The sequence below is a fragment of the Stegostoma tigrinum genome, chromosome 10 (assembly GCF_030684315.1).
Source record: "Stegostoma tigrinum isolate sSteTig4 chromosome 10, sSteTig4.hap1, whole genome shotgun sequence".
Taxonomy (NCBI): domain Eukaryota; kingdom Metazoa; phylum Chordata; class Chondrichthyes; order Orectolobiformes; family Stegostomatidae; genus Stegostoma; species Stegostoma tigrinum.
The window spans coordinates 13,096,213-13,122,865 of record NC_081363.1 but is presented as its reverse complement, the minus strand read 5'-3'; the positions used below and the strand labels follow the sequence as shown (position 1 = coordinate 13,122,865).

At 42.1% G+C, this 26,653-nt stretch overlaps 1 protein-coding gene across 11 annotated transcripts in view; it reads left to right on the top strand.

Annotated features, from left to right (window-relative positions):
• Positions 1-26,653, top strand: part of adck1 (aarF domain containing kinase 1) — a 531,577-nt gene that overhangs the window by 374,434 nt on the left and 130,490 nt on the right. For all 11 annotated transcript variants that reach the window (XM_059649006.1, XM_059649012.1, XM_059649011.1 and 8 more), the window contains one exon: positions 16,178-16,375. In XM_059649006.1, coding sequence (XP_059504989.1) covers positions 16,178-16,375 — 198 coding nt within the window. The remainder of the gene's footprint in view (positions 1-16,177; positions 16,376-26,653) is intronic.

The following is a 26,653-nucleotide window of genomic DNA, read 5'->3' as shown; positions in this document are numbered from 1 at the left end:
TCAACAATATTGCCATGGATCTGGAGTCATATGTAAACCAGACCATGTAAGGATGGCAGATTTCCTTCTCGAAAGGGCATTATTGGACCAGATAAGTGTTTACAACAATTCATGATGGTTCCAAGGTCGCCATTATATATTTATTGGATTAAAGTTTTACCATTTGCCTTTTTTTGTATTCATTCATGGCATGTGGGCGTTGGTGGCTGACCAGCATTTATTGCCTATCTGTAGCTTCCCTGGAGAAGGTGGTGAAGAGCTGCCTTCTTGAACTGCTGCAGTCCACATGCTGTAGGTTGACCCACAATGCCATTATGGAGGAAATTCCAGGACCCAATGACAGTGAAGGAATGGCGATATATTTCCAAGTCAGGATGGTGATTGAATTCGAGTGGAACTTGCAGTTGTGGTGTTCCCACAATGGGATTTGAATCCCTGTCCCCTGAACTTTGGTCTGCGGTTCTGGATTAGCTAGTCCAATGACATTACTACTATGCCACCGACTCCCCTAAATATTGAAGAAAAGCCAAATGTTCACATTTCTCTGATTGCAGAGACACATTGTTGGGTGTATTTTAGGGAGATACAGGATTGTTTCAGGCAGAGTTGTCTTTGAAAGCTGTGCATGCAAGGAAACTATGCCTCAAAAACATGTTGATCCTCTCTGCTGCTGAAAATTATTACCAGCAAACCGTGATGCAAAACAGGGAGGTAGTAACTGGAGGAATATTGAGAAGCAAGGAGGCAGAAGAGAAAAATAGAAAATAAACAAAGATATATTTTACAGACAAGCACACACATATAAGGATGGTTTCTCGTTGACCTCTGATCTGCAGTGTGACCTTTTGAAGATTGAAAACGGCTGACAAGAAAGGCAGCTACTTTGGATCAATGAAACGTGCTCAGTGGGGATTATCCAAACCTGTTCTTCACTTTTAAAAGCTTACCTTCTCCTGCAGGGCCTTCCACCTTACTGCTTTTAACTGTCAGCCCATGTCCATCCAATTACTAGCGTTAGAGCGATCTCCTGAATGGATTCAATGGCACAGGTGTGTATGTGGATTGCAGGGGGGGTGTTGTTTGCACACACTTTCCCAGATCTTTTATTTGCCCCTAAATTGAGGTCAGATTTTAATCTAGTTTCTCAGAAGAGGTCACATTGGTTCAGCATGGGGTGGGAATTATATATTGTGACATGTATACGGCAGTTTCCAGATTGTATACAGATTCTGTTCTCGAGCCCATTCACAAGTCAATTTGTACACAAGGTGAAATAAAATGCAGGACAATATGAAGGAGCTGTTTGGAAGGACAGAACGTGTCTATATGTTGGATCTTTAAACTTACACACTACATTAGATTATGTTGATAAGTCAAAAGTTTGAAAATCAGAGGCCCATTGTATAATAATAAAATATGTATGTTTTGGTGTAACATATTCTATATTATGATTTGCTTGTACCAATCAGCATCCACTTGCCAATCAACTAACACCCTCTTCTCATGTGTTATAAATTATTATTCCCTTTGAGATTAGGTCTTCTTGTGATTCAGTCCAGATGAGCCCAAGACAAAACTCTTTCACAAGATGCATTCAATTCTGGTCTCGCTGCTCTAGGAAGGAGGTTGTGAAACTTGAAAGGGTACAGAAAAGATTTACAAGGATGTTGCTGGGATTGGAGGGTTTGAGCTAGTGGGAGAGGCTGAATAGACTGGAGCTATTTTCCCTAGAACATTGAAGGTTGAGGGGTGACCTTACAAAGGTTTATAAAATCATGAGGGGCATTGATAGGGTGAATCGTCAAGGTCTTTTTCCTAAGGGAGGGGAGTCCAAAATTAGAGACTTGGGTTTAGGGCGAGTGGGGAATGACTTAAAGTGGAATTCAGAGGCAACATTTTCACACAGAAGGTAGCACGTCTATGGAATAAACTGCCAGAGGAGGTGCGCACAGTTACAATGATTAAAAGGCATCTGGATGGGTATATGAACAGGAAGGGTTCAGAGGGGTTCAGAGGGATGTGAGCCAAATGTTGGCAAGTGGGACGAGATTCGTTTAGGATATTTGGACAGCACAGACAAGTTGGGCGGAGGGCTCTATTTCCACGCTGAACAAGCCTATGACTTTGTTCTGAGGAAAGGACCCGAAAATATTAATTCTGATTTCTCTCCACAGATGCTGCAAGAGCTCCTGAGCTTTTCCAGCAATTTCTAGGTTTTTTGTCGATGATTCTATGTCTCTTGGCTCAATCGGTTGACGTTTAAGTACAATTCAGCCATAATGACCTGAGTTAAAACTGAAGCAGGCATTCCTCTGACCTCGTAAAATCGGGCACAACTTTTCAGCCTCTGGTGCAAATAATGTCTCAGGTATATTCCTAATTCACGGCCTCAGACATGCCCAGTATAGGCAGCTCTATGAGAGAACGACTTCCTTAATTTTTCATAACTTTATCAGGGTGCAACTGAAACCTAGTTTTCAGGCTTGGTTATATTAGCAGATGGATGAGTGATGTGTACATGTTTCCTTTGACCATTATTTTAATGGGGTGTTAGTGCGCATAAAAGTTAATGGCTGCCTTTCAATGAACAGGTTAAATAATGTTCACAAAACTGTTCGCTTCCACAGATAGCTATCGAGGCCACAACTTTGTATCATTTCAAGAAGGAGTTGGATATAGCACTTGGTGTTAAAAGGATCAAAGGATATGGGGGAAAAGTGGGGACAAGCTATTGAGCTGGATGGATTAGCCATGATCATAATTAATGGTGGAGCAGGCTCGAGGGGCTGAAAGTTCTATTCCTGCTCCTAACTTCCTATTTTTCTGTGTAAAAGCTGCCAAAAGTAATTTCTAGATCGATTATTTTTCCAGAAACTCCCCTGTCCCCCATGTACGTAAAAAGAAATTCTGGCTCTCTTCATTTTGAGATTGAGAGCTTTTTTTGTTAGGTTAGGCTAAGAAGGAATGTGGAGCTTAAGCAACCGAATGCAATTGAGAAATGGATCAGCCACAATCTCAGTGTCATCATGTCAGCACATGTTTGAGGGATTGAGCGACCAACTCTTTATTCTCTGCCGAAGTTTTCATCCCAACCTGACTTTTTGTTCAAGGTACAGAAGCAAAAGTTGCTGGAAAAGCTGAGCAGGTCTGGCAGCATCTGTGAAGGAGAAAACAGAGTTAACATTTCGGACCCGGTGACCCTTCAGACTAATTAAAGTGACGCAGTGCGTCTTAATCTATGGCAGACCCATGGCTGCTTACAGTGAGTCCTTCCTGAAGTGTTTCTGCTCCGTCCTGAGGAAGGGTCACCGGACCCGAAACGTTAACTCTGTTTTCTCCTTCACAGATGCTGCCAGACCTGCTGAGCTTTTCCAACAATTTTGTTTTTGTTCCTGATTTACAGCATCAGAAGTTCTTTTGGTTTTTGTCCAAGATGATACCCAGAGCCATTATTGTATACTTTGAATACTGTAATGGGCCGTGATATCTTCATTCGTTCTTGGTGTTTCCCATAGTGTTATTGAATTGACAGAGCAGGTTCTTTGGGTCTTATTCAGGTCCTGTTTCTTAGGATCTTACCTTTTCAGACTGTTCCAAAGGTTTTTTGCAATAAAAGCTGGTTTTGAGAAGTGAAAACCAGGTTCAACTTGTGCTTACCTCACATGCATTTTAGACGCTTACTAAGCATGCAGCCAAGCAGTGCACTTCCTATATTGCCTTGATCAAGAGGGAGATAATTGTGCATTGAAATCCCTGCTCCCCCAGCCCAATTTTCACCTTTTGAACCCCCCCCCCAGCTATTTCCACAGTTATGCACCATCTCCTCAGCCTCCCGACACATCCTTTGAATATTGGGGGAACCTATTATTTTGTCAGCTTCCTTTGCTTTCAAATATAATTAGGACTGTGCTGGCCCAGTCAAACATCCTGTTGAATTACCAGCTGCACACTGCTTTGTGTCGAAATGATACACATATGTATTTCATGCTATTTAAATGCTGCTGGGGTGATCATTCAGCTGTTTGCAATAAACAGGGGATTTGTGCTTGTGCGCTGACCTGAAGCTTGTTTTCTGAAAATGATTTTTCAAGGGGCTCAGTCCCGATGGAGGATCAGTCTGAAGTGAGTTTCTTTCTCTGCTGGAAGCCAGGTTTACAGCTGCTCCTGCATCCACTACTGCCCCTCACACCTGAGACTGCCCTTGCCAGCTGAGCACAGCTATTCTGAACATGGGTGGACTGTGCTGGTAACTCCCAGCTGTTCTCTTGCAGGGGAGCAGGAGGTGGCACACGAGTCAGGACTGCCCCAAGATGCTGTTGCTCTCAAGGGAGTGCAGTGAAAGTTTACCAGGGTGATTCGGGGAATGGTAGGACTGACATGTGAGGAGAGATTGACTACATTGAGACTGTTTTCACTGGAGTTCAGACGAGTGAGGGGGGGATCTCATACAGACTTATAACATTCTATCAGGACTGAACAGGGTAGATGCAGGGAGGATGTTCCTGATGATGGATGGGTCCAGAACTAGGGGCCACAGTATAAGGATTCAGGTAGACCATTTAGGACGGAGATGAGGAGACATTTCTTCACCCAAAGAGTGTTGAGTCTGTGGAATTCATTACCGCAGGAAGTAGTTGATGCCAAAACATTGAATGTATTCATGAGGTGACTAGATACAGCACTTGGGGTGAATGGGATCAAAGGTATTGGAGAGAAAGTGGGATTAGGATATTACGTTGGACGTTGAGCCATGATTGTGATGAATAGCTGAGTAGGCTCGAAGGGCTAGTGGCCTCCTCATGCTTCTATCTCCTATGTTGCTATGTTCACAGCAGTTCCAATAACTCGCTTCCCTCATGCTGACCCCAAAGCCGCCCTCCAGCAAAAGCTAGCAAAGACATAGGATTTACAACTCTGACAGCTTTGTATGCACTACAAAGAGGAAAAAAGGACATAGATGAGAGCGATATAGGGAAAAAGGCAGGATGGAGAACAAGAAAGAAAGAAGTGAAAAAAATAAATTAGTGTTAAAGTTTCGGGGCCTTCTTCCATTTTGAAGAAAGGTCACTGGACCTGAAATGTTGACTCGGCTTTCTCTCCACAGATGCTGCCAGACCTGCTGAGTGTTTCCAGCAACTTCTGATTTTGTTTTTAATTTCTAGCACCTGTATTGCTTTCAGTTTTGACAAAATAAATCAGTACTCATAGCCATCACCAGCAGTCCATGTGGCAGAAGGTACAGATATTTATTTTTGGTGTAAGGTGATGGGGCTTACGTGTGTGGTTTGCAAGTGAAAATCTCATAACGAAAGATTTAGAGATGTCGACAAGTTGAGTTCTGTGTTGGTTCACCCTTTCAGGTTTCTGTTCAGTAATTCCCAATTTCAACCTTCACACCATCACAGAACTGTGCATGTTATAAGAAAAGCAAAATAAATCAAGATGCGGGAGTTGATCAAGGCAGCTCCTTGGAGACAGTGGAGATCTTGGATTAAGGGCTGGGGCTGTGTTGACTTTTGATGCCTTGTGTCATGGAGAAAACTCATTTCTTAAATCCTGTGAATCCTTTTGTAATGCAGTGAAGTTATATACCTAGGTCCTGTGTATCTTTTGGAGATTTCAGCTATCAATCGTTGGCACTCAAGGGATTCTGTGATCCCTTGAGTAAACATTAGAGAGTGGATTTGAAACAGTCACACAGATACTTTGGGATTTTATAAATTGCTTTTTTCACAGCCATTCTAGGGTCCCTGGACTAAGTGGTAGTTCTAGGCATTTTATCAATACATGCATTTGAATTTCAGCCTTATGAAAAGTTTTTAACATTTCTGTACCAACTTGGAGATTACCAAATAGAAGCTGAGAATGAGCTGGGTTTGACACTTCAAGAGCTGACAAAAGGAAAGAAACAACGAACAGCTCAAATAGGCTCTGAAATTCAATGAACCACATTTACATTAAGCACCTGGCAGCCATGTATTTAAACCATGAGACAGTCTGTACTGTTGAATAGCAGCTCAATATCGCCAGTGTATTGCAAAAACGGGGCTTCACACAGGTCACTTGAGTCGAGTAATTGGTGACTTGCTAGCTCGTTTGGAGAATAATGTGCTAACCTTGGAGACTGGGGACATGGTTCAGAAAGCAAGATTGCAACTGTTTGGCTTGGGGATAAAACAGAAAGCAATTTCCATTACAGGGTTAACCTCGCCAGGGAATCCAGGACCTGACTGTCTCAGACAACAACCTGCTGAAATCGGTGTTAGGGAATGCTGTCTTGTACCTAGGCTGCATCATATAAACATTTTTTTGATATTCAGGAAATATTTGTGAGAGAAGATTAGAACATAGAACATAGAACATAGAACATAGAACAGTACAGCACAGAACAGGCCCTTCAGCCCACAATGTTGTGCCGACCATTGATCCTCATGTATGCACCCTCAAATTTCTGTGACCATATACATGTCCAGCAGTCTCTTAAATGACCCCAATGACCTTGCTTCCACAACTGCTGCTGGCAACGCATTCCATGCTCTCACAACTCTCTGCGTAAAGAACCTGCCTCTGACATCCCCTCTATACTTTCCACCAACCAGCTTAAAACTATGACCCCTCGTGCTAGCCATTTCTGCCCTGGGAAATAGTCTCTGGCTATCAACTCTATCTATGCCTCTCATTATCTTGTATACCTCAATTAGGTCCCCTCTCCTCCTCCTTTTCTCCAATTAGCTAGGCCATCAAACCTGTCTCCTGTCTGTGGCTGGAATATCATAGATATACATCCGCTATGACTGTCGACACACTGAAAAACAGCTAACATTCTGTCTCCTTTGCCTGGATCTTTCTGTATATTGTTCTCAAGGTTCCAGATACATTTTTTTTTGGTTGAGTGATAAGTGTTGGCAAGGATAAAGGAAGCTTAGTTGCTCTTCTTCAGTAGTGCTCTGGGATAATTGTAAATCCACTTCAGAGAGCAGCCCCTTAGTTTTGCATCATATCTACAGACTCAAGTGTTAGCAGATTACATGTTCAAATCTCAGAACTAGAGCTCAAACCCACAAACTTCTGACTCGAAGGCATTAACACTACCCACAGGGCCAAGGGTATCATCAAGTGTCAAGGAGCTGTTCCCTGGCATTATTTCAGGAACAGATAAACCAGTCATTTGAAAGCTTTCATTTGAAAGAGATTTATCTTTAGGGTAAATGAGATTTTTATGAAACATTCCTGGTTTCCTGCTGTCATAGTATGCGTGTTTTAATGAATATCATCAGACTGGTTGGTTTGCAGTGTGAGCTGTACTGCCTCAATCAGAGGACAGGGTTGATCTAGCATGCTGCCAGAATCCCGCAAATATTTACTTTCAGACAGGCTGCATAGATTATAGCACCCATGCGTAATTCTGAGGAGTTTCTTTTGAAATATATAATGTTGCAGTACATCTATATGGAAAAGTATCAAGTCTGTCACAATTCAGGCAGCACATGCTCAATGCCAAAATACATTTAGAAACTGAGTAAAAGTGGCAACAGTTTCATTTGTGTTGTTTCTGCGTTAGGCTCAGGAACTTGAAAGCACGTTCCAATCTCCACTTCCTTCACTGCCATCACTTAATCACAAGATATCATGTACATGTATCTTTAAGGGCACCGTCCTAACTACTGTCCACAAGACTTTAAGAAATAGAAGCAGAGTTATGTCATTCGACCCATTGAGTCTGCTTCCCAATTCAATCATGGCTGACATGTTTCTCAACCTGCTTCTCTCACCTTCTCCTCATAACCCTTGATTGCCTAACCAATCAAGAACCTATCCATCTCTATCTTAAATGCACTCAACAGCATGGCATTCACAGCCACCTGTGGCAATGAGTTACAAAGATTAACCACCTACTGGCTGAAGAAATTCCTGCTCATCTCAGCTCTAAAAGGTCATCTCCCTACTCTGAAGCTGTGCCCTCAGGTCTTAGTCTCTTACAAGTTGAAGCAACTTTTCCATGTCTAGTCTATCTAGGCCTCTCGGTATTCTGTAATTTCAAATATCTCTCCTCATTCTTTACATTCACATCATGTACAGACCAAAAGTCCTCAACTTGTCCTCATATAAATGCTAATTCCAGGGGTCATTTTTGTGCACGTCAGGCCAGCACATCTTTGCTTAGATACAGGGCCGAAAACTGCTCACAATATTCCAAATGCTGTCTGACAAGAGCCTTCTGCAGCCTCAGCAATAAATCCCTGCTCATGTATCCTAGCCGCTTTGAATCAATGCTAAAATTGTATTTGCCTTCCTTACGGCCAACTGAATCTGCATGGTAACCATAGAGAATCCTGAACTAGGACTCCCAAGTCCCTTTGTGTTTCAGATTTCCAAAGCTTTTCCTCATTCAGAAACAACCTGTGCATCTATTGTTCCTACCAAAGCGCATAACCTCACATTTTATCTCATTGTAGTCCATCTGCCACTTCTTATCTACTCTCCTAGCCTATCCAAACCCTTTAGCAGTCTCCCTGTTTTCTCAATATTACATATCCCTCCATCTATCTTTGTGTCATCTGGATACTTAGCAACAATGCCCTCAGTTCCTTCATCCAGATTGTTAATGTATACAGTGAATAGTTGTGGTCCCAACATGGACTCTTGCAGAACGCCACTGCTATCCTGAAAACGTTTCCTTTATCCCTAATCCCTGGCTTCTGTCAGTCAGCCAATCTACTATCCATGCCAGTACCTTGCCCCTTACACCATGGGCTCTTGTCTTATTTAGCTGCCTCCTGTGAGGCACCTTGTCAAAGGCCTTTTGGTAATCTACATAGATCGTGTCCCATTGGCTCTCCTTTTGCTCCTCACCCACTTAAAGGATTCTAAGAGTTTTGTCAGACATGACGCCCCTTTGATGAAGCTATTTTTTATAGTGCACTTGCAAGTACTCTGCAATTTCACCCTGAATAGTGGACTCCAATGATTGAGATCAGGCTAACAGGCCTATAATTTTGTCCGTTCTACCTCCATCCCTTTTAAGACAGGGATGTTACATTAGCCATTTTCAAATCCCCTGGCACCCTCCCTGATTTGAGTGATCCCTGAAAGATCACGAGCAATGCCTCCACAATTTTCTTAGCTATCTCCTTTGGAGTTCAGGGATGTAGCCCATCTGGTTCTGGTTAAGGCTATTTATCCACTTTCAGCTCTTTTAGCTTCCTTAGCACCTTCTCCTTACTGATGGCTCACTCCTGCCCCTTGACTCACTTGAGGTTCTGGTTTGCTAGTAGTGTCTTCCCCCCCAGAGGATGATGCAAAGTAGCTATTGAGTTCCTCCACCATTTCTTTGTTGCCCATTAGTACCACTCCAGTCTTATTTTCTAGCAGCCAATCAGCACAGCCCACTCTTGCCTGGCTCTTCCATTTTATATATCTAAAATGACTCTTGCAGTCTTCTTTTACATTACTGGCTAGCTTCTTCTCATATTTTATCTTTGCCCTCTTTTTTTATTAATTGTCCTCTGCTGGTTTTTAAAAGTCCTCCCAAATCTGTAGCCTCCCACTAATCTTTACTATATTGTAGGCTTGTTCTTTACCTTTTATGCGGTCCCTGACTTTCTTGTCAGTCATGGTTGCCTCATCCTCCCCTCAGTATGTTTATTCTTCCTTGGCATGAATTTCTGCCGTGCCTCCTGAATTAGCCCCAGAAACTCCTGCCATTGCTGCTGTACCATCTACCCTGCTAGAGTCCCCTGCCAATCAACTCTGGCTAGCTCTTCCCTCATATCTTTGTAGTTACCTTTACTCAATTGTTCAATTGTTACATCTGATTCCAATTTCTCCCTGTCAAACTTCAGGGTGAATTCTGTCATGTAATGGTCACTGGTCCCTAGGGGTGCCTTCACCTAAAGCTCCCTAATCAGGTTTGCCTCATTTCACATCACTAAATCCAGATTTGCCTGTTCCCTAGTCGAGTCTACAACAAGCTGTTCCACAAAACCCATATCATAGACATTCCACAAATTCCTTTTCTTGCGATTTGCTACCAACCCTGATTTTGTCATTCCACCTGTACATTGAAGTCCCCCATGATTTTTGTAATGGCGCCTTTCTTCTGTGATTTTTCTATCTCCTGACCTATCTTCTTCCCCACATATTGTCGTTTGCTAGGGGGCCTGTACATACCACACATCAGGGTTTTTCTGTCAGACATTATTACCAAGATAAAATGTGATGTTGTAGCCCTCTGACTGCGTGCAGAATGTAACAGCAATAGTTGAGAAACTACTCACTGTTTGTCAGCTGAGCCTTTAGGAGGGATTGTGGTTCTCAGTTTGAACAGCAGGCATCCAGGAATATTTATATAATAATAGATGGGCATTCCTAGATGATAATGGAACTCAAATTCATGTAGCTTGCCTTTCACTGTTCTGGTAGCTTCATAATAATGGAGCTGTTGACTAATTATTGCACCTAGCCTTCAGAGTTGAGCCTGAATTATCCCAATCCTGAAGTTAGAGGTTTGAAAGCAGGGGCTGGGAATAAAATCAGGGAATCTCATGTTAGCATGAGATTCATACAATAGCTACTTTGTGTCATTGTTCAGGGAGGGAGACACTATTAGCATACCAGAACCTCAAGTGAGTCAAGGGGCAGGGGTGAGCCATCAGTAATGAGAAGGTGCAAGGTGTCCACACTTTGGCTGAATTGGTCATGCCAACAGGATCTTTAAAATGGTCGATTGACCCCTGATCAGGCCAAAGTCGAGCTGTTGTTTGGAGACAAACTCCCAACCACAGTATAGTGGACCAAAAAGATTTTCTGTCATTCCACCCCTCCCCAACAGATGCACGCACATGCACACCCCACACACTGCGCACTTGCAAAATACACGCAACCAAACACACACACACAAAATACACAGAACACATACACAACTGACATGCACAAAACACAAACAACACACACAACACACCCCACCTCATGTTTTCAAGCTCTACAATGGTGGATTGACAGGTGTGGCCATTTTTGTTCTTTTCTTTGTTCATTTGTGGGACATGGATGTCCCTGCAGCGGAATAGGGTTTCCCAGAGGGAACAGTCCCTGCAGAAAGCTAACAAGGAGGCATCCCACTGGAGTTAATGGAAATGGCAGCTAATGATCCCATGGAGGTGGATGCTGGTGAGATGGTAGGTGAGGACAAGGAGAATCTATCATTGTTGTGGGATGGAAGAGAAGGTGTGAGGGCTGAAGTGTGGGAGATTAGCCGGACCCAGCCAAGGGCCCTGTAAACAATGGTGCTGGGGAATCCTCAGTTGAGGAAGAAGGTGGACATTTTGGAGGCTCCCTTGTCAAAGTTGACACCATTAGAGCAGATGTGAAGGAGACGGAGGAACTGCAAGAATGGGACAGAGCCTATTCATGAAGCAGGACGTGAAGATATGTAGTCAAGATAACTGTGGGATTCGGTGGGTTTGTAGTGGACAGTGATGACCAGACTATCCCTAGAAATAGAAGCAGAGATGTTGAGGAAAGGAAGGGAGTCATCAGTGATGGACAAGGTGAAAGTGAGAGTGGGGTAGACATTGAAAGCAAAATAGGTAAACTTTCCCAATTCCGGACACTCATCATATACCTAGTCTCAAATTCGTCACATACTTCCACTCCAAAATGTTGCTTTCTGAAAAAAAGCCTTTCTCATTTACATTTAAATGAATCAAACGAGCAGTTGCCCTCATCATCTCAGGGAATCTGTCCCATAGATTGACCACTCTTTCATGAGTCATAATATAGTTTTGGATTTACCTATATTCAAGCTCAAGTTGTGTTTTCAGTTGATGAGTTTTCAGCTGAACTCTCTATTGGTCTGTTCCAATACTACTATCAGCTAATGCAAACTTTTCACCTCTTGATCTGTGTTAAGACACAAAAATAACAACCAAAGAAATAATCATGTTTGCGTCGAATCCGTTTGCATTGTGTTTGATATTTGCATCTCTATTGAAAATGATGTGATGTTCACTGATCTGGAAAAGTCTGCATCTTTGCTCTGCTCATGCTGCTGCAAGCAGATTTGTCTTCTGCTTTGTGTCTAAAATGAACACCTTAGGTTTGTACAAGTGTAGGGAAGATGGAATAAGTCAAAATTAAATGCCATCAATATAAAGTACTCGCTAATAAATCTGATTAAGAATTCACCAGAAACCTTTATTTAACTGAGAGGGTGATTCAAATGTGTAATCAGCTGCTATGTGGAGTGGTTGAGAAGAATAGGGAGGTTAGCTGCTATGTGGAGTGGTTGAGAAGAATAGGGAGGTTACCTTTACAGGAGGGTACACAAGGCACAAAGGAGATGGCGAGAGAGTTCGACTGTGCAAGCGGGCTAGAAAAGCACAGCAGGTCAGACAGCTTCAGAGGAGGAGGCAACTCAACATTTTCGGCTGAAACCCTCTTATTGTCCCCAACAGCAGAAACCAGTTTTTGTTTTCTTTCTTTATTCATTCAGCTGTCAGAGGACAGTTAAGAGTGAATCACATTGCTGTGGGTCTGGAGTCACATGTAGGCCAGACCAGGTGGGGCAGCAAGTTTCCTTCCCTAAAGGATAGTAGTGAACCAGATGGATTGAGAGCAGTTGAGCTGAGTAGCTTGATTCTGTGCTGTAAATTCTATATAAAGATTCAAAGACATATTACATCTAGGTTTGCTCACTCTTCAGAATTGACACGGTGTCAGAGGGCAGTCTCCCAAGACGCTACAGCTTGCACAGCAGTGGAGATAAATCATAGGTGCACTGAAGAAAATTAGATAAAAAACATTATTTTTAAACATTTTGCTATACCAGTTTTAAAAATGTTGAGCATAAGGAAGCAAATGCCCTTTGAACTGTCAGTCAAGCGTCACCCTATTTAGTAAAAAGTCTCATTGCTTGCCTATCGATGGTGAAAGACGGTGTGTCACAAGAATGGAGGCACTGGCCATGGGCTGAATGGCTGGAGTGCAGGTCACGGGATGTGATTTCATCTTCAGGAATAGATTTTATTACAGCTGGCAACCCTAGGTATATGCATGAAGCAGAGTCCCCTATTGGTAGAAAGATACTGTTAGACCTCAGCTGGACAATTGTGTACAGTTATGGGCTCCACATTATAGGAAGGATGTGAAAGTATTAGAGAGAATGCAGAAATGATTTTCAGGACTGGTTCCAGGGATGAGGAACTTAAATTATGAGGATACATTGAAAAAAGTTGGGAATGTTCACATTGGAGAGAAGAAAGGGCGGCATGGTGGCTCAGTGGTTAGCACTGCAGCCTCACAGCACCAGGGACTGGGTTCAGTTCCAGGCTCAAGCGACGGTCTGTGTGGACTTTGCATTCTCCCATGTCTGCACGGGTTTCCTCCGGGTGCTTCGGTTTCCTCCCACAGTCCAAAGATGTGTGGGTTAGGTGGATTGGCCATGCTAAATTGCCCATAGTGTTCAGGGAGGTGTAGATTAGGTGGGTTATAGGGGTGTGGGTCTGGGTGGGATGCCCCGAGGTTCAGTGTGGACTTGTTGGGCCGAAGGGCCTGTTTCCACACTGTAGGGATTCCATTCTGTTCCAAGGGAAACAGGAGATCTGATTAAGGATTTCAAAATCAGGAGCAAGACTTGATCAAATACTTGGGGAAAATCTGTCTTCATTTGTAAAAGGATCAAGAACCAGAGGGCACAGGTTTAAAGTGATGTGAAAATAGGAACAAATATAAGTGTTTATTATGCCTGGAGCTGTGGTGGAGGCAGGTTCATCTGAGGCATTTAAGAGAGCATTGGATTGTTACTTGGATGCAAGTCATGTGCAAGGGTCCAGAAACAAGAATAAAAAACAAGGTATTGACAATAAGTAATATTCTCATGTGAAGAACTGGTGCAGACACAATGCGCCAAATGGCTTCCTCCTATGCTGGATAAATTCTGTGATTCTTAATCAAGGAAGTAGACAAAAAGCAGGTAATGATAGGTGAGCTAGTTTAACTTTGGTAGTGGGGAAAATGCTTGAATCTATCATTAAGAAAGAAACAGCAGGACACCAGGACATAAATTGCCCCATTGGGAACACTCAGCATGGGTTCATGAAGGGTAGGTCATGTTTAACTAATTTAGTGGAATTCTTTGAGGACATTACTTGTATGGTGGACAATGGGGGACCTGTGGATGTGGTGTATCTGGATTTCCAGAAGGCATTTGACAAGGTGCCACACCAAAGACTGCTACATAAGATAAAATTGCGTGGTATTACAGGTAATATATTGGCATGGATAGAGGATTGGTTGACTAGTAGAAAGCAAAGAGTAGAGGTAAATGGGTGTTTTTCTGGTTAGCAGTCAGTGGCTAGTGGTGTGCCTCAGGGACCAATGTTGGGATGGCAATTGTTTACAATTTACATAGATGATTTGGAATTGGGGACTAAGTGTCGTCTGTCAAAATTTGCAGATGACACTAAGTTGAGTGGTAGAGCAAAGTGTGGAGAAGATACTGAAAGTCTGCAGAGGGATGTAGGTAGTCTGAGTGAGTGGGCAAAGGTCTGGCAGATGGAGTACAATGTTGATAAGTGTGAGGTCATCTATTTTGGTAGGAATAACAGCAAAATGAACTATGTTTTAAATGGTAAAAAATAGCAGTCCACTGCTGTGCAGAGGGACTTGGGTGCCCTTGTGCATGAATTCTAAAAGTAGGATTGCAGGTGCAGCAGGTAATTAAAAAGGCAAATTGAATTTTGTCTGTCATTGCTCGAGGGATGGAGTTTGAAAACAGGGGGGCTATACTGCAGCTGTATACGGTCCTGATGAGGCCACACCCGGAGTACTGTGTGCAGTTTTGGTCTCCTTACTTGAGAAGGGAGATACTGGCACTGGAGGGGGTGCAGAGGAGGTTCACTTGATTGATTTCAGAGTTGAGAGCGTTCGATCATGAGGAGAGACTGAGGACACTGGGATAATACTCATTGAAATTCAGAAGAATGAGGGGAAATCTTATAGAAGCATATAAGATTTTGAAGGGAATAGATAAGGTGGAAGCAGGGAGGTTGTTTCCATTAGCAGGTGAAACTAGGACTAGAGGGCATCACCTCAAAATAAAGGGAAGCAGATGTAGGACTGAGGTCAGGAGGAACTTCTTCACCCAAAGGGTTGTGAATCTGTGGAATTCCCTGTGCAGTGAAGCGTTTGAAGCTATCTCGCTGAATGTTTTTAAGGCAAGGCTAGATAAATTTTTGAACAGTAAAGAAATTAAGGGTTCTAAGTTTTGGAGTAGATTTGTAGTTTGGGTTGTGGATGTTGAAGTTGGCTGGCTCGCCGAGCTGGTTTGTTGTTCCGCAGATGTTTCGTTACCATGCTGGGTAACATCCTCAGTGCAGCCTATGATGAAGCGTCGATGTGTTTTCCCGCCTGGTTTTTAAACTCTGGGGTCCGTTGTGATGGATTGCTTCACTTCCGGGTTTCCTCCGTAATGGAATGTATGTGGGTTCGAGTTCAATGTGTTTATTAATAGCCTGCTTCGTGGAGTGCCATGCTTCCAGAAATTCTCGTGCTTGTCTCTGCCTAGCCTGTCCCAGGATCGTGGTGTTGTCCCAGTCGAAGTGGTGGTTCTCCTTGTCCACGTGATTGAGATGAGGCTTCAAAAATACATGACCAATACTTACTCATCTCAATCTACGTGGACAAGGAGAACCACCACTTCGACTGGGACAACACCAAGATTCGGTGACAGACTAGGCAGAGACAAGCATGAGAATTCCTGGAAGCATGGCATTCCACGAAGCAGACTATTAATAAACTTGAACTTGACCCCATAGTGAAGCAATCCATCACAATGAACCCCAGAGTTTAAAAACCAGGCGGGAAAACACATCAACGCTTCATTTGAGGCTGCACTGAGGATGTTACCCAGCACGGTAACAAAACGTCTGCGGAACAACAAACCAGCTCGGCGAGCCAACCAACCTCAATGTATTAAGGGTTATGGTGAGTGGTCGGGTAAGTGGAGCTGAGTCTCAAAAAGATCAGCCGTGATCTTATTAAATGGTGAGACAGGCTTGAGGGGCCAGATGATTCCTGCCTCTAGTTCTTATGTTCTTAACACTTAAGTAGCTAAACTGATGCCCACTTCTCATTACTGCCTCTTTCCCTTGACTGCTGTTTTATTCTTGGGTTTATCCAGAACTTGACAGAAGAGTTCCGCCTCGACTATTGCCGCTTGTGGCATTCTCTGATAAGAACCGATATGAAAGGCATCGAGATGTACAGCCGGCGGCTGGGGGCTGGGGACTTGTACCCACTGTTTGCCTGCATGCTGACTGCCAGATCCTGGGGCTCTATAACCAAAGGAATTGACCAAACACCAGTCTCTGAGACTGAGGTGAGTAACACTTGGGAAATTTATCAGGCTTATCATTCCACATTCACAATGCCTTAACAAGAGCTCCGAGCAGTGTGGGCTTCCTTGACTGATTTGTGATGGGGTCTGCAGTATTCATAGCAAGACAATGCAGTATGTGGTGTCTGTTGGGGTTTAGCTTTTAGAACATTTGCCTTTGTACCAAGAAATTATGAGATTTGACTCCAACTCCAATGACTGGCAATCTAAATTAACATTCACACTCTGATGCAGTGCCAACTGAGTGCTGCACCGTCAGAAGGGCCATCTTTCAGATGGGATGTTAAAGCTGTTGCTCCACCTGCTTTACTGAGTAGGCATGGAAGGTTCTCTCACACTATTTTGAGGAAGACTAGAAGAGCTTACCTCACCCTGGCAAACATTTATCAATCAACACCAATTAAACAGCTTACGTATACTCACTGTTACATTGCAGCTTGTGAGATCTTGCTGTGCAATAAAAATGGTTGTCACATTTCCTGCAACATCAACTACCTTCAAAAGCACTTGAAGTATTCTGAGGTTGTGAAAGATGTTCCACAGACTGATATCCATATGATAAATTAGGCGGAGATTTATTAGGGTGTTACTTAAAATTTGCAGTTTAGCACAAACACCAGTTTTCACCTTCCCCTTCTGGACCTCTTTCCTGTCCAGAAGCCAATTTCCACTGGAGAAAACTCAGCTCTCTTACAAAACTACTGACTTTGAAGGATGATGTGATGATAACCAGCATAAAGGGAACTCAAAGGTAGAAAATAGTATGTAAGGGTGTGGTCTAAATCAAAATATGACAGGAGGATGAAATAATGCATTCCAACCCCTTTGCTGCCCATCTATTCTGAAAACCTTCAAGGATATCAGTGGACTTTGCATCCTTTCTTTTCAAAGACATATAGGCATGGACATAACCATAAAAGAGAGGCAGACAGCTGGGGATTGAGACTCTCCCTCTACGTGACCTGCTACCTTGATCTATTGATGGTGACTCTGGGCAGGTTAGAAATTGTTCCACAAGGAGCTCTCCTGACCGACCCATCCCATATCTGCACGGACTGCCTAAAGATTTAGGAGCATGGGGCTACAGTACGACCAAAGGAGTAACAAAACATCTTTTTAAAGTGAAGAAGAAGGGATTACAACCTTCTATATCTTAGGTATAGCTGGCCCATAGTTTGCAGAACTCCACAGAATAGACAGTTGCAGCTCCAGTTGAACCACAATATTCTACATTCGCACTGGATGCTGCAAACTTCACTTTCTTTTTAAAACAAAGAAAGGCACCACCAAATTATTTTCCCCCCAGCTCTTCTAATATTTTAATGACCCACTACCAAAGCACCCTATCAGCCAATTACAAACACTGCCTGCCAAGATCAATATAACAATAATAAAAACAATCGTAAAGAGAGAAAGCAAGGGAGCGACCGCAGCTAAATGGTTTTTGTGAGGGAGTTAACACGCACCAGCCCCACTTGTACCCAACTAACTCTGAAAGCCCTGTGAACACCTTGTGCTGCCTTTCCAAAGAGACCAATGCACTCATGTGACTGTAGGACTGTAGGCAGTTACAAATTATGACCCCTGTGCCAGCAGCTGCCTGGACCTGTTGGTAGAACATTGAACATAGAACTGTACAACCCAGGAATGGGCCCTTCAGGAAATGATGTTGTACTAAACAGGACACCAAATTACACCTATACCTTCTGTTTGCCCTCGGTCCATATCTCTCCATTCCGTACATATTCATGTGCTTATCCACAAGCCCCTTAAACGCACCTATCACATCTGCCTCCACCACCACCCCTGGCAGCGCGTTCGAAGATTCCTACCACCCTCTGTGTAAAAAGAAACTTGCCATTCACATGTCCTTTGAACTTTCCCGCCTCTGTGTAAATACATCCTCTCCAGGCTAATGAAGAGCCCAGTGTTTGTTTTACAAAAACAAACCACCACTAAATCATCCATTTGACCACTTAAATAATTAACAAATTACAACTGAAAACCCAATTCTTCAGTACCAATAAGCATAACCTGCTCACCGTCAACTCTGGGGCCGTTCTAGTCGACCCTGGAATGTCTTGCGGCATAGTGGTATGTCCCTCTCTCTGATCCAGGCAGCCTGGGTTCAAGCCCCACCTGCCGTGGAGGTGTATTAACATCTCTGAGCAGGTTGATTAGACAATAGCTTCTGGTTGACCCTTAAAGGAACCTGCATTGCTAATAATGATGAAAGGTTCTATATAAATGCAAGTCTTTCTTTAACATGATTGCATTTGCATTTAATGGTAATTCAATAGCGGGGCCCAAAATAGTGTGACGTGAAAACAGCCTCTAATGGTCTTTACCTAGGAGACACGCAGACACCTACAGAGACACCTACAGATATACTCATACACAGTATATGTACTCCTCACCAGCAAATGGAATTCTACTCAGGGCCTGCAGTTATTATGTCGCACTATAGTTCTCTACAATAATGTTTTCAATTGTTGTCACAAAAATATCACGATTGCTGAGACAACTAATTATCCTCCACTTCTGACTGCTGGATACCTGCCATTGATTGGAGTGGTGTGGATGTAGATGTGTAATTCAATTCAATATTAACAATAATCCATTGTACAAAAAAATGGTGCTTTCTTTCAGTTTTCGTACACTGGACAATTTGTCCAAAGATGACCTGGGTTGCACTGGTCGTGTTGGGTCACAGAATTATGCCATTCAGTGCATTGTACCTACATTAAATTTTGAAAATGCTGCCCCCTTAGTCTCACCTCTTGTTCATAAACCTTTACATTTCCCTCTCCATCTGTCTATCCTTTTGAAAGTGATTATTGAACCAGCTTGCCTTGCCTCTTAGTGTGCAATATTTAGTTATAATTCTCATGATGTCTCATTATTATTCTACAGGGATTACTAGTTACTCTGTCACCTTAACTTCATCTCAGCCAGCATTCTGAAATAATTTCAGGTATATTTAGATTCTCTGCAAATAAAGAGATACTTTGTGAATATTCATATTAATTATTTAATATTTATTCACTCTTTGCGGATAAACTCCTTACATCCAGGCCTGTCACCATCATGCTCCTTGCTAACTTCTCAAACAGTCAAACAACTAGTGAGCAGGTATAACTCTCATCAATTGTGGAGTGCTGCCCTATGTGAGGTGGTTATGGAAACCCTGATTTATTGGAAGTGTTCCTACCGGCCCCTAAAGGAGATTGTGTCCCCTTGTCTTGAAGACACGGGCAGCACTTACAATTCACTTACCAGTCAGTGAAAAACATCAGAGAAGTAGTTGTCCCCATTGTTTAATAACCTCAAATCCACAACAAATATAAAAGAGATAATGGGAACAAATATAAAAGGTTTGGCTATTAATGTTAGCAAAATCCTTGGGCTGATGACTTCAGGAGATTGATTACATTGGAAAGAGTACATATTGCCAATATGTGATGTTTTGTAAATGGGATTTTAGTTTTATTTCAGCTATCATTTTCACCTGGAGGCATGTTGAACAATCTTTCTCTGTTTTCCTTCTTTAAAGCCAATAAACATCATATTTTCCCCTGTCATCTTGAGACAAAATAAATGGTGAACAAAAGAAGTTAAAGTAAAAAGAAGTTAGTATTGTTAGCAATCATTTCTTTGTTTTTTGCTGAGTTAAGACCCATCATGGGAACACAGATTTAATTGTAAAATCTGTTGCAGGCTAATTAGGAAACTGTCAAATGGAATTGGGCAGGGCAAGGATAGAAGTGAATCGGGTTAGCTCAAGTGCACACCTTTAAGTTATTTAGGTTTGTAAGAGTAGTTCTTTTAGTGTGCAGCTCTTGTTGTAGATACATCTACTCCAGACGTATGTAACAACATCACTGAACAGGTTGGTTAAAAATGATCTGTAGACACTTGAGCCCTCAACCCTGTTCCTCCATTCAATTAGAACATGCCTGACCTGTATCTTAATTCTATGCACCCACATCTTTCCAAATCCTTAATATACGTGATTGATAACAATTTCAGGTGTATTTAGATTCTCCGCAAATAAAGAGATACTTTGTGAATATTCATTCATTCTTTGAGGATAAACTCTGTACATCCATGCCTGTCACCATCATACTCCTTGCTTATCTGAGAAAATGCTTATCTAAGTCCCAAGATTGATAAAAAATTATAAATCTTGGGACTCAGATAAGTATTTTACTTTCAATAACTGCAATGATGGTAACAGAATTTATCAGTTAATGTTTTAAACATCCATGGTCCAGGCAATGTCCATGGCCCTGAATCTGTTTTCTAATGCAATGGGTTCCTGGTGCTTGGTACAATGACTTGTGATGTTCTTCATAATGTGGACCTAATGCAGAGAAGACCAATTTCTACCCAGAAGGACAAGTGTTTCACGTCTAAGGTCAGTGTGCAAGCATGACTGGACGTGTTTTGAATAAAATTACTTAACTGGCAGCTAATTGCCTTTTAACATACTGTAGCAACTCTCTTCTGTAGTCCTCCAGCAATGAAAGGAAGAAAGAAGGAAGAGCCTGCATTTATATAGCACTTTTCACTACTCCAGTGACATCCCAAAGCAGTTTACAACCACTGAAGTGTCTTTGAATTACCCTTCAGTGTTGTCATGTAGGAGCTGCGGTAACCAATTTGCACACTGTAAAATCGCACAGGTAAACAATGAAACCAATGAACCAGATCTCAGTGGTGTTGCTTGAGGGGTTATTACTCATTTCCCCTAACCTTCCTTAAACATTGTCAGTGCATTTTTTGTCTTCCTAAGTGGGCAACAGTTTAATGTTTCGTCCAAAAGGCAACCTTTGACAGCTCCGTCACTGGCCTGTGTCATTATCCTACAGCTCCATCTTTCCACTAGGGCTGAGCAGTACTTGTGCTGAGAGCAGAAATCTCATAGTTTGAAAGTGTAACATCGTGACCATTGCTTCCTACAGGATCCAGCAGTGGGTCACTCCGTCACCCTGGTTTCTCAAGATTGTGTTTTTAACTTTCATTAGTTTGTGATTCTCTCAGTTTTGTAAACGCTCCAGTTGCAGTGCTATCTGATTTGTATGTGAATTTTGGAGCATGTGGTAATTTGTATTCTTACCATTGTATTCAATATCCTGAGATTATCAGCTCAAGGATCTCAGTATCATTAATCGCAAACCTTTTGCTTTTTGCTGTGGATTTGGGGTTATTAAACAATGGAATCAACTGCCTCTCTGATGTTTTTCACAGATTGGTATGTGGATTGTAAGTGCTGCCCAAGGAACATTGTGTTTTCAAGCCAAGGTGACACAATCTTCTTCAGGGCCGGAAGGAACACTTTCAATAAATCAGGATTTTCATAATCACCACACATAGGGCAGCAGTCTAGAATGGATGAGAGTTATACCTGCTCACTGGATGTTTGGCTGTTTGAGAATTTAGCAAGGAGCATGATGGTGACAGGCCTGGATGTACAGAGTTTATCTTCAAAGAGTGAATGAATATTCACAAAGTAACTGATTATTTGCGGAGAATCTAAACATACCTGATATTATTTCAGAATGGGCTCAAGTTAAGGTGACAGAGTAACTATTGATCCCTATAGAATAGTAATGAGATATCATGAGAATTAAAATTAAATATTATACACTGTCTAAGAGGCAGAGCAAGCTGGTTCAATAATTACTTCCAAAAGGATAGACAGATGGAGAGGGAAATGAACAGATTTATGAACAAGAGGTGAGACTAAAGGGACAGCATTTTCAAAAATTTAATGTATGTACAATGGGCTGAATGGCCTTTCTGTGCATAATTCTGTCACCTACATGACCTGTGCAACCCAGGTCCTCATTGCACAAAATGTCTAGTGAAAGAAAACTGAAAGAAAGCATCAACATTGCATTTATTGTACGCTGGATGGTTTTTAATCCTTACAATGATGACAAGTTGTATTGTTGTTGCCCTGTTGCTGTTGCATTGATGTAAAAGTAGCTGTGAACATTATTAGGCTGTAAATTGCACATAAGGGTTGGACTAGGCCAAATTTCATACATCTTTCATATCTGTCAAGTTGCCCACTTCAAATATTCTTCAAGTGTGACCAGTTGTATAATGCAGGCTACGGTCAACAATTTAAAGCTGTATCTTATCAAATCTGCATGTTGAGTTAGTGTAGTGTAGTCACATGATTTTGTTTATCACAGGATGTATTGCCAGTTCTGCGTCGGGTGTTAAATATTCATATGAAATATTCACTTTCAACAGACATAATTACAGTCTGGATTTATTTATGAATAACACATACTCCGATCTGTATGGCTGCATTTATATTATGTACGACTGTGCTGACCATTCACAAGTCTACCATTCACACAATTCCTTTCATGTTTGAAAGACACTGGAGCCACTGGACACAGTCAGTGGACTTTTTGAGAAGATATTTTGCTGATTTCTGAGCCAGCCATCATCGTTGATGGTGAGGTTCTTCTTGAAATCAGTACGCTTCCTTTTGTATTTGCACAAAGATTAAACACTGATAATTGAAAGAGCAGGAATAGTGGAAGCTAGGCGCAGACTGGAATGTAAGTTTGGAGGTATTGTAGAAAAAGGATTGGATTCTGTTATAGGTAAATTGAGAACAGAACAAGTACTGGATTTGAGCACAAAGCCAAGGCTGACACTGCGATGCAGCACTGAAGGATTACTGCGCAGTCTGAAATATCAAAAAGTTTCAGATGGAATTTGAAATGAGACCTTTCTGTCCTTCTGGGTGGATGGAAAAGAATCCCAAGGCACTATTTTGAAGATAAACAGAGAAGCTACACCTATTGTCCTGGCTAACATGTATCCCTCAATCAGTTGATTGATGTGGCAGTAATAGGCTGGTTGGATTTGTCCTCCTTTCCATGGGCAACTCATACTCAGAAATTTTCCACGTTGGCAAGTAGATACCAGCTTTGGAACTAGAGTGAAACAGCTTAGTTAGAGGTTCAACAAGGCCTGACTTAGTCTTCAGTATAAGTTCCAGGATATTTTGCAGCCAAAGCATAGAAACATACAAAATAGGAGCAGAAGTAGGCCATTTGGCCCTTCAAGCCCGCTTCATCATTCAATATGATTACGGTGATCATTCAACTTTTACCCTGTTCCCACTTACTCCTGATACAGTTTGGATCCCTTTAGCCTTCTCAAAAACATTCCATGCATTATGTACTGTCTTGCCAGGTGCTGATGGAGTCTCAGATATTGTAAGGTACGATTTGGTAGTGTGACTATGTCAGGCTATTGGTTCACCAGACTGTGGAACAGCTCTCCCAATTTTAGCTGAAAGCCCCGGATATCAATGAGGTTGACTGGGAAGGGTGTGCTATGGTCATTTTTGGTGCCTGAGTCAATGCCAATGATCTACCTACCTTATTCTTCCTTGACTCTTCTGGGGCAGTTTGCTACATGTGACATGCTAGGCCTCTTCAGAGTGAAGTTAAGAGTCAACCGCATTGCTGATTATTACATGATCACCCTGACGGAGATGAATTTTTCATTCTAGATTGGTTAGCCGAGGTAGAATCATGAAGGGTAGCTGTCATGAAGGATTTTGAACTTGCACTCCCAAAGCGCTAGCTTGTGCCTCTGGATTGCTAGTCCCTTGACATTACCAGTTTGCTGTTATTTTCTGATGGGTGAAGCCAATTGTAAGATATCAGGCAAACTAGCGAAAATCATTGTCAAAATTATTGACCCGAAGAATGTTGAGAAGGAAGCTGATCTGACATAGAGCTAGTGAGAATTCTAGATGCTGGAGTCAGAGATAACATGGTGTGGAGCTGGAGGATCACAGCAGGCCGAGCAGCATCAGAGGAGCAGTAAAGTTGATGTTTCAGGCCGGGACCCTTCTTCAGAAATGATAACTTTGCTTTCCATGGACAGTACAGGCAGATCATTCCATGCAAAGAACATAGGGTGATTGAACAGAGCAAGGAATATGAAATTACAGCTGCAAAGAAAGTGAGATTTAAAAGAACATTGTTAGCAATTTTACAGGCTTTGAATTGAAGTTTAAAAGTGCAGGACGATTGCTAGAAATGTGAGAATAAGATTTGCTGTAGAAAACTTGCAAAGAGTCGCCATCTTGAATACATTTAGTATGAAATCTCAAAATACACCATAATGGATATTGAAGGTTATTTCCACCAGTGGGTTCAGTACTGCTCTGAGGTCAACCACTGCTGACTGAAATCTCAGGAACCCAGAAGACTGGGACCATCAACACACAGACTCCAAACCCATCCAGCTGTTTTGATTATGTCAAACTTACAGAATCCTTTTGGGCAGATGCATTGAATAGAGAGACAAAGCCCTGGGGGCCTCGCAGAAACACATTGAAAGATATAAACATCACACCAAAGTATTGGCCAATGAGTTGTGTTGCAAAGTTGGGTAGAGTACTTGTGGATTGGGAGTTAAGATGTTAGAATTTGGTGTTTGTAAAATGCTATGGGGGAAAGCATCGTGTGGACCCTTTAAAAGAGGATGTGTTTTTTCTATGCTGAGAGATTTAAAACGGATGTCTGTGAGCAGCAGCTTGAAAGTTTGCAAGTACACAGAGAACACCCGAATTGGAAAATTTGTTTCAAAAGGCCGTACAGTTAGCAAGCCAAGTAGCAGTTTTCACCCAATTCAATTTAAATCTGATGGTTTTGACAACATAGGACCAATCCTATTGTAAGAAATCGATATGTCATCAAGGGTATAAAAGAAAGGGACAATTGGAAAAAGATCCCAGAAGTAATTGCCATCCACCAGAATTAACAGCCTTCAGCTTTCAGGAGAGAATTGTTGACTCTCACAGTCTCCTCTACGTCTTAGAGAAAGTACCATCTAAGTACTAATGGTTCTGATGGCACGAATAGTTAATATTCCTGACAGAAGAGTCAATGGAAAAGGCACAGAACATTCCAAAAGCTACGTATCTTGGCTGTAGTTTCAAGAGACTAAATTCCAGTTTTTTTTAATAATTGGAATTGTGTTAACTGGAACACCACACCATTAGAATCTTGCTTTATTCAGGGATAGTTGGTATTTAGAAGGGATTTATTAGGTTTGTTAATAGTTTGGTAAATTTTTTCACTGTTAAAGTTTGATAGATAAATTGTTTCTTGTTGATTTTAAAGTGAGTGTCAGGGATGTATTTTATTGAACCACTAGAAGTTGCTGAAAGACAGGTTATACTACTTTTCACACTCCTTTTACAGATTATAGGGCGAGATGCGCCTCTTTGGGTGTTTTGGTTTTAGATCTCAGAGTGGGGTCAAACTCTCCTTTATAACGGTTAGGTTTTAAGGAAGGTCTGAAAGGTGTAGGCAGAGGTGGAGAGGTGTCTTGGATGACACTCCAACCTTGGGGCCCTGATGGCAGCTGTCAAGGGTGGGGGCACCGGAAGGGCGGTGTATACAGTAGACTGCCGTCAGAGGTCCAGAGAGTTCAAGAGGAGCTGTAGATCTATAGGAGATAAAAGATTGAGTAGGGAAATGTCATTAAGGAATTCAAACACAAGGATGACAATTCTTCGTTGGAGGTGTTGGCCCTTCAGGAGTAAATTGGCATTAGGGGACACCAGGGCTGAAGGGGAATGTTGCGGCCTGAAACAAAATGAGAAACGCAGCTGGTCCTTTATCAAAGTGCTGTGCCTGAAACTTCAGTGGCAGCTTCACTGGTAGTGCCACACTCCCTCAGTTAAGCGCTTAATGCAGAGACTACGTGCTCCTGATGAGGGAGTTGACCCACAGCCTTCTGACTCGCAGGCAAGAGTGCTACCCATGGAGCTGGACAGAGTGCAGAAGATCAGTCATCATCCGACATTCTGACAGACTACTATATAAAACTGGGGGAAAGAAAATTGAGCAAGTAAAAATGATCACCATTTCCTATAAGTAATAATACTTAACAAAATTTAATGCAGGCCTAGCAAAAAAAAAAGAAATCAGGATCATGCCCCTTAAAAGCGGCATAGACTGTATCCTGGGGCTTTGCTTTTTTTGCTTATTTGAGTCTGTGTACTTGACTGACTTTGAAGTCGAAAGGGCAGAATGTTTTTTCTATCACATTAAGCCATCATTAACAAACTGGTGACGCGGGCAGTCTCTTGATACTGCGGCTGACTGATGATCTCAGCTATTTTAGAGCAATTGTTAGAACTGAAAAACAAACTGAAGCAAAAAATCCCCATGCATTGATATTTCTTCTGTCCCACTAGGAGATGAA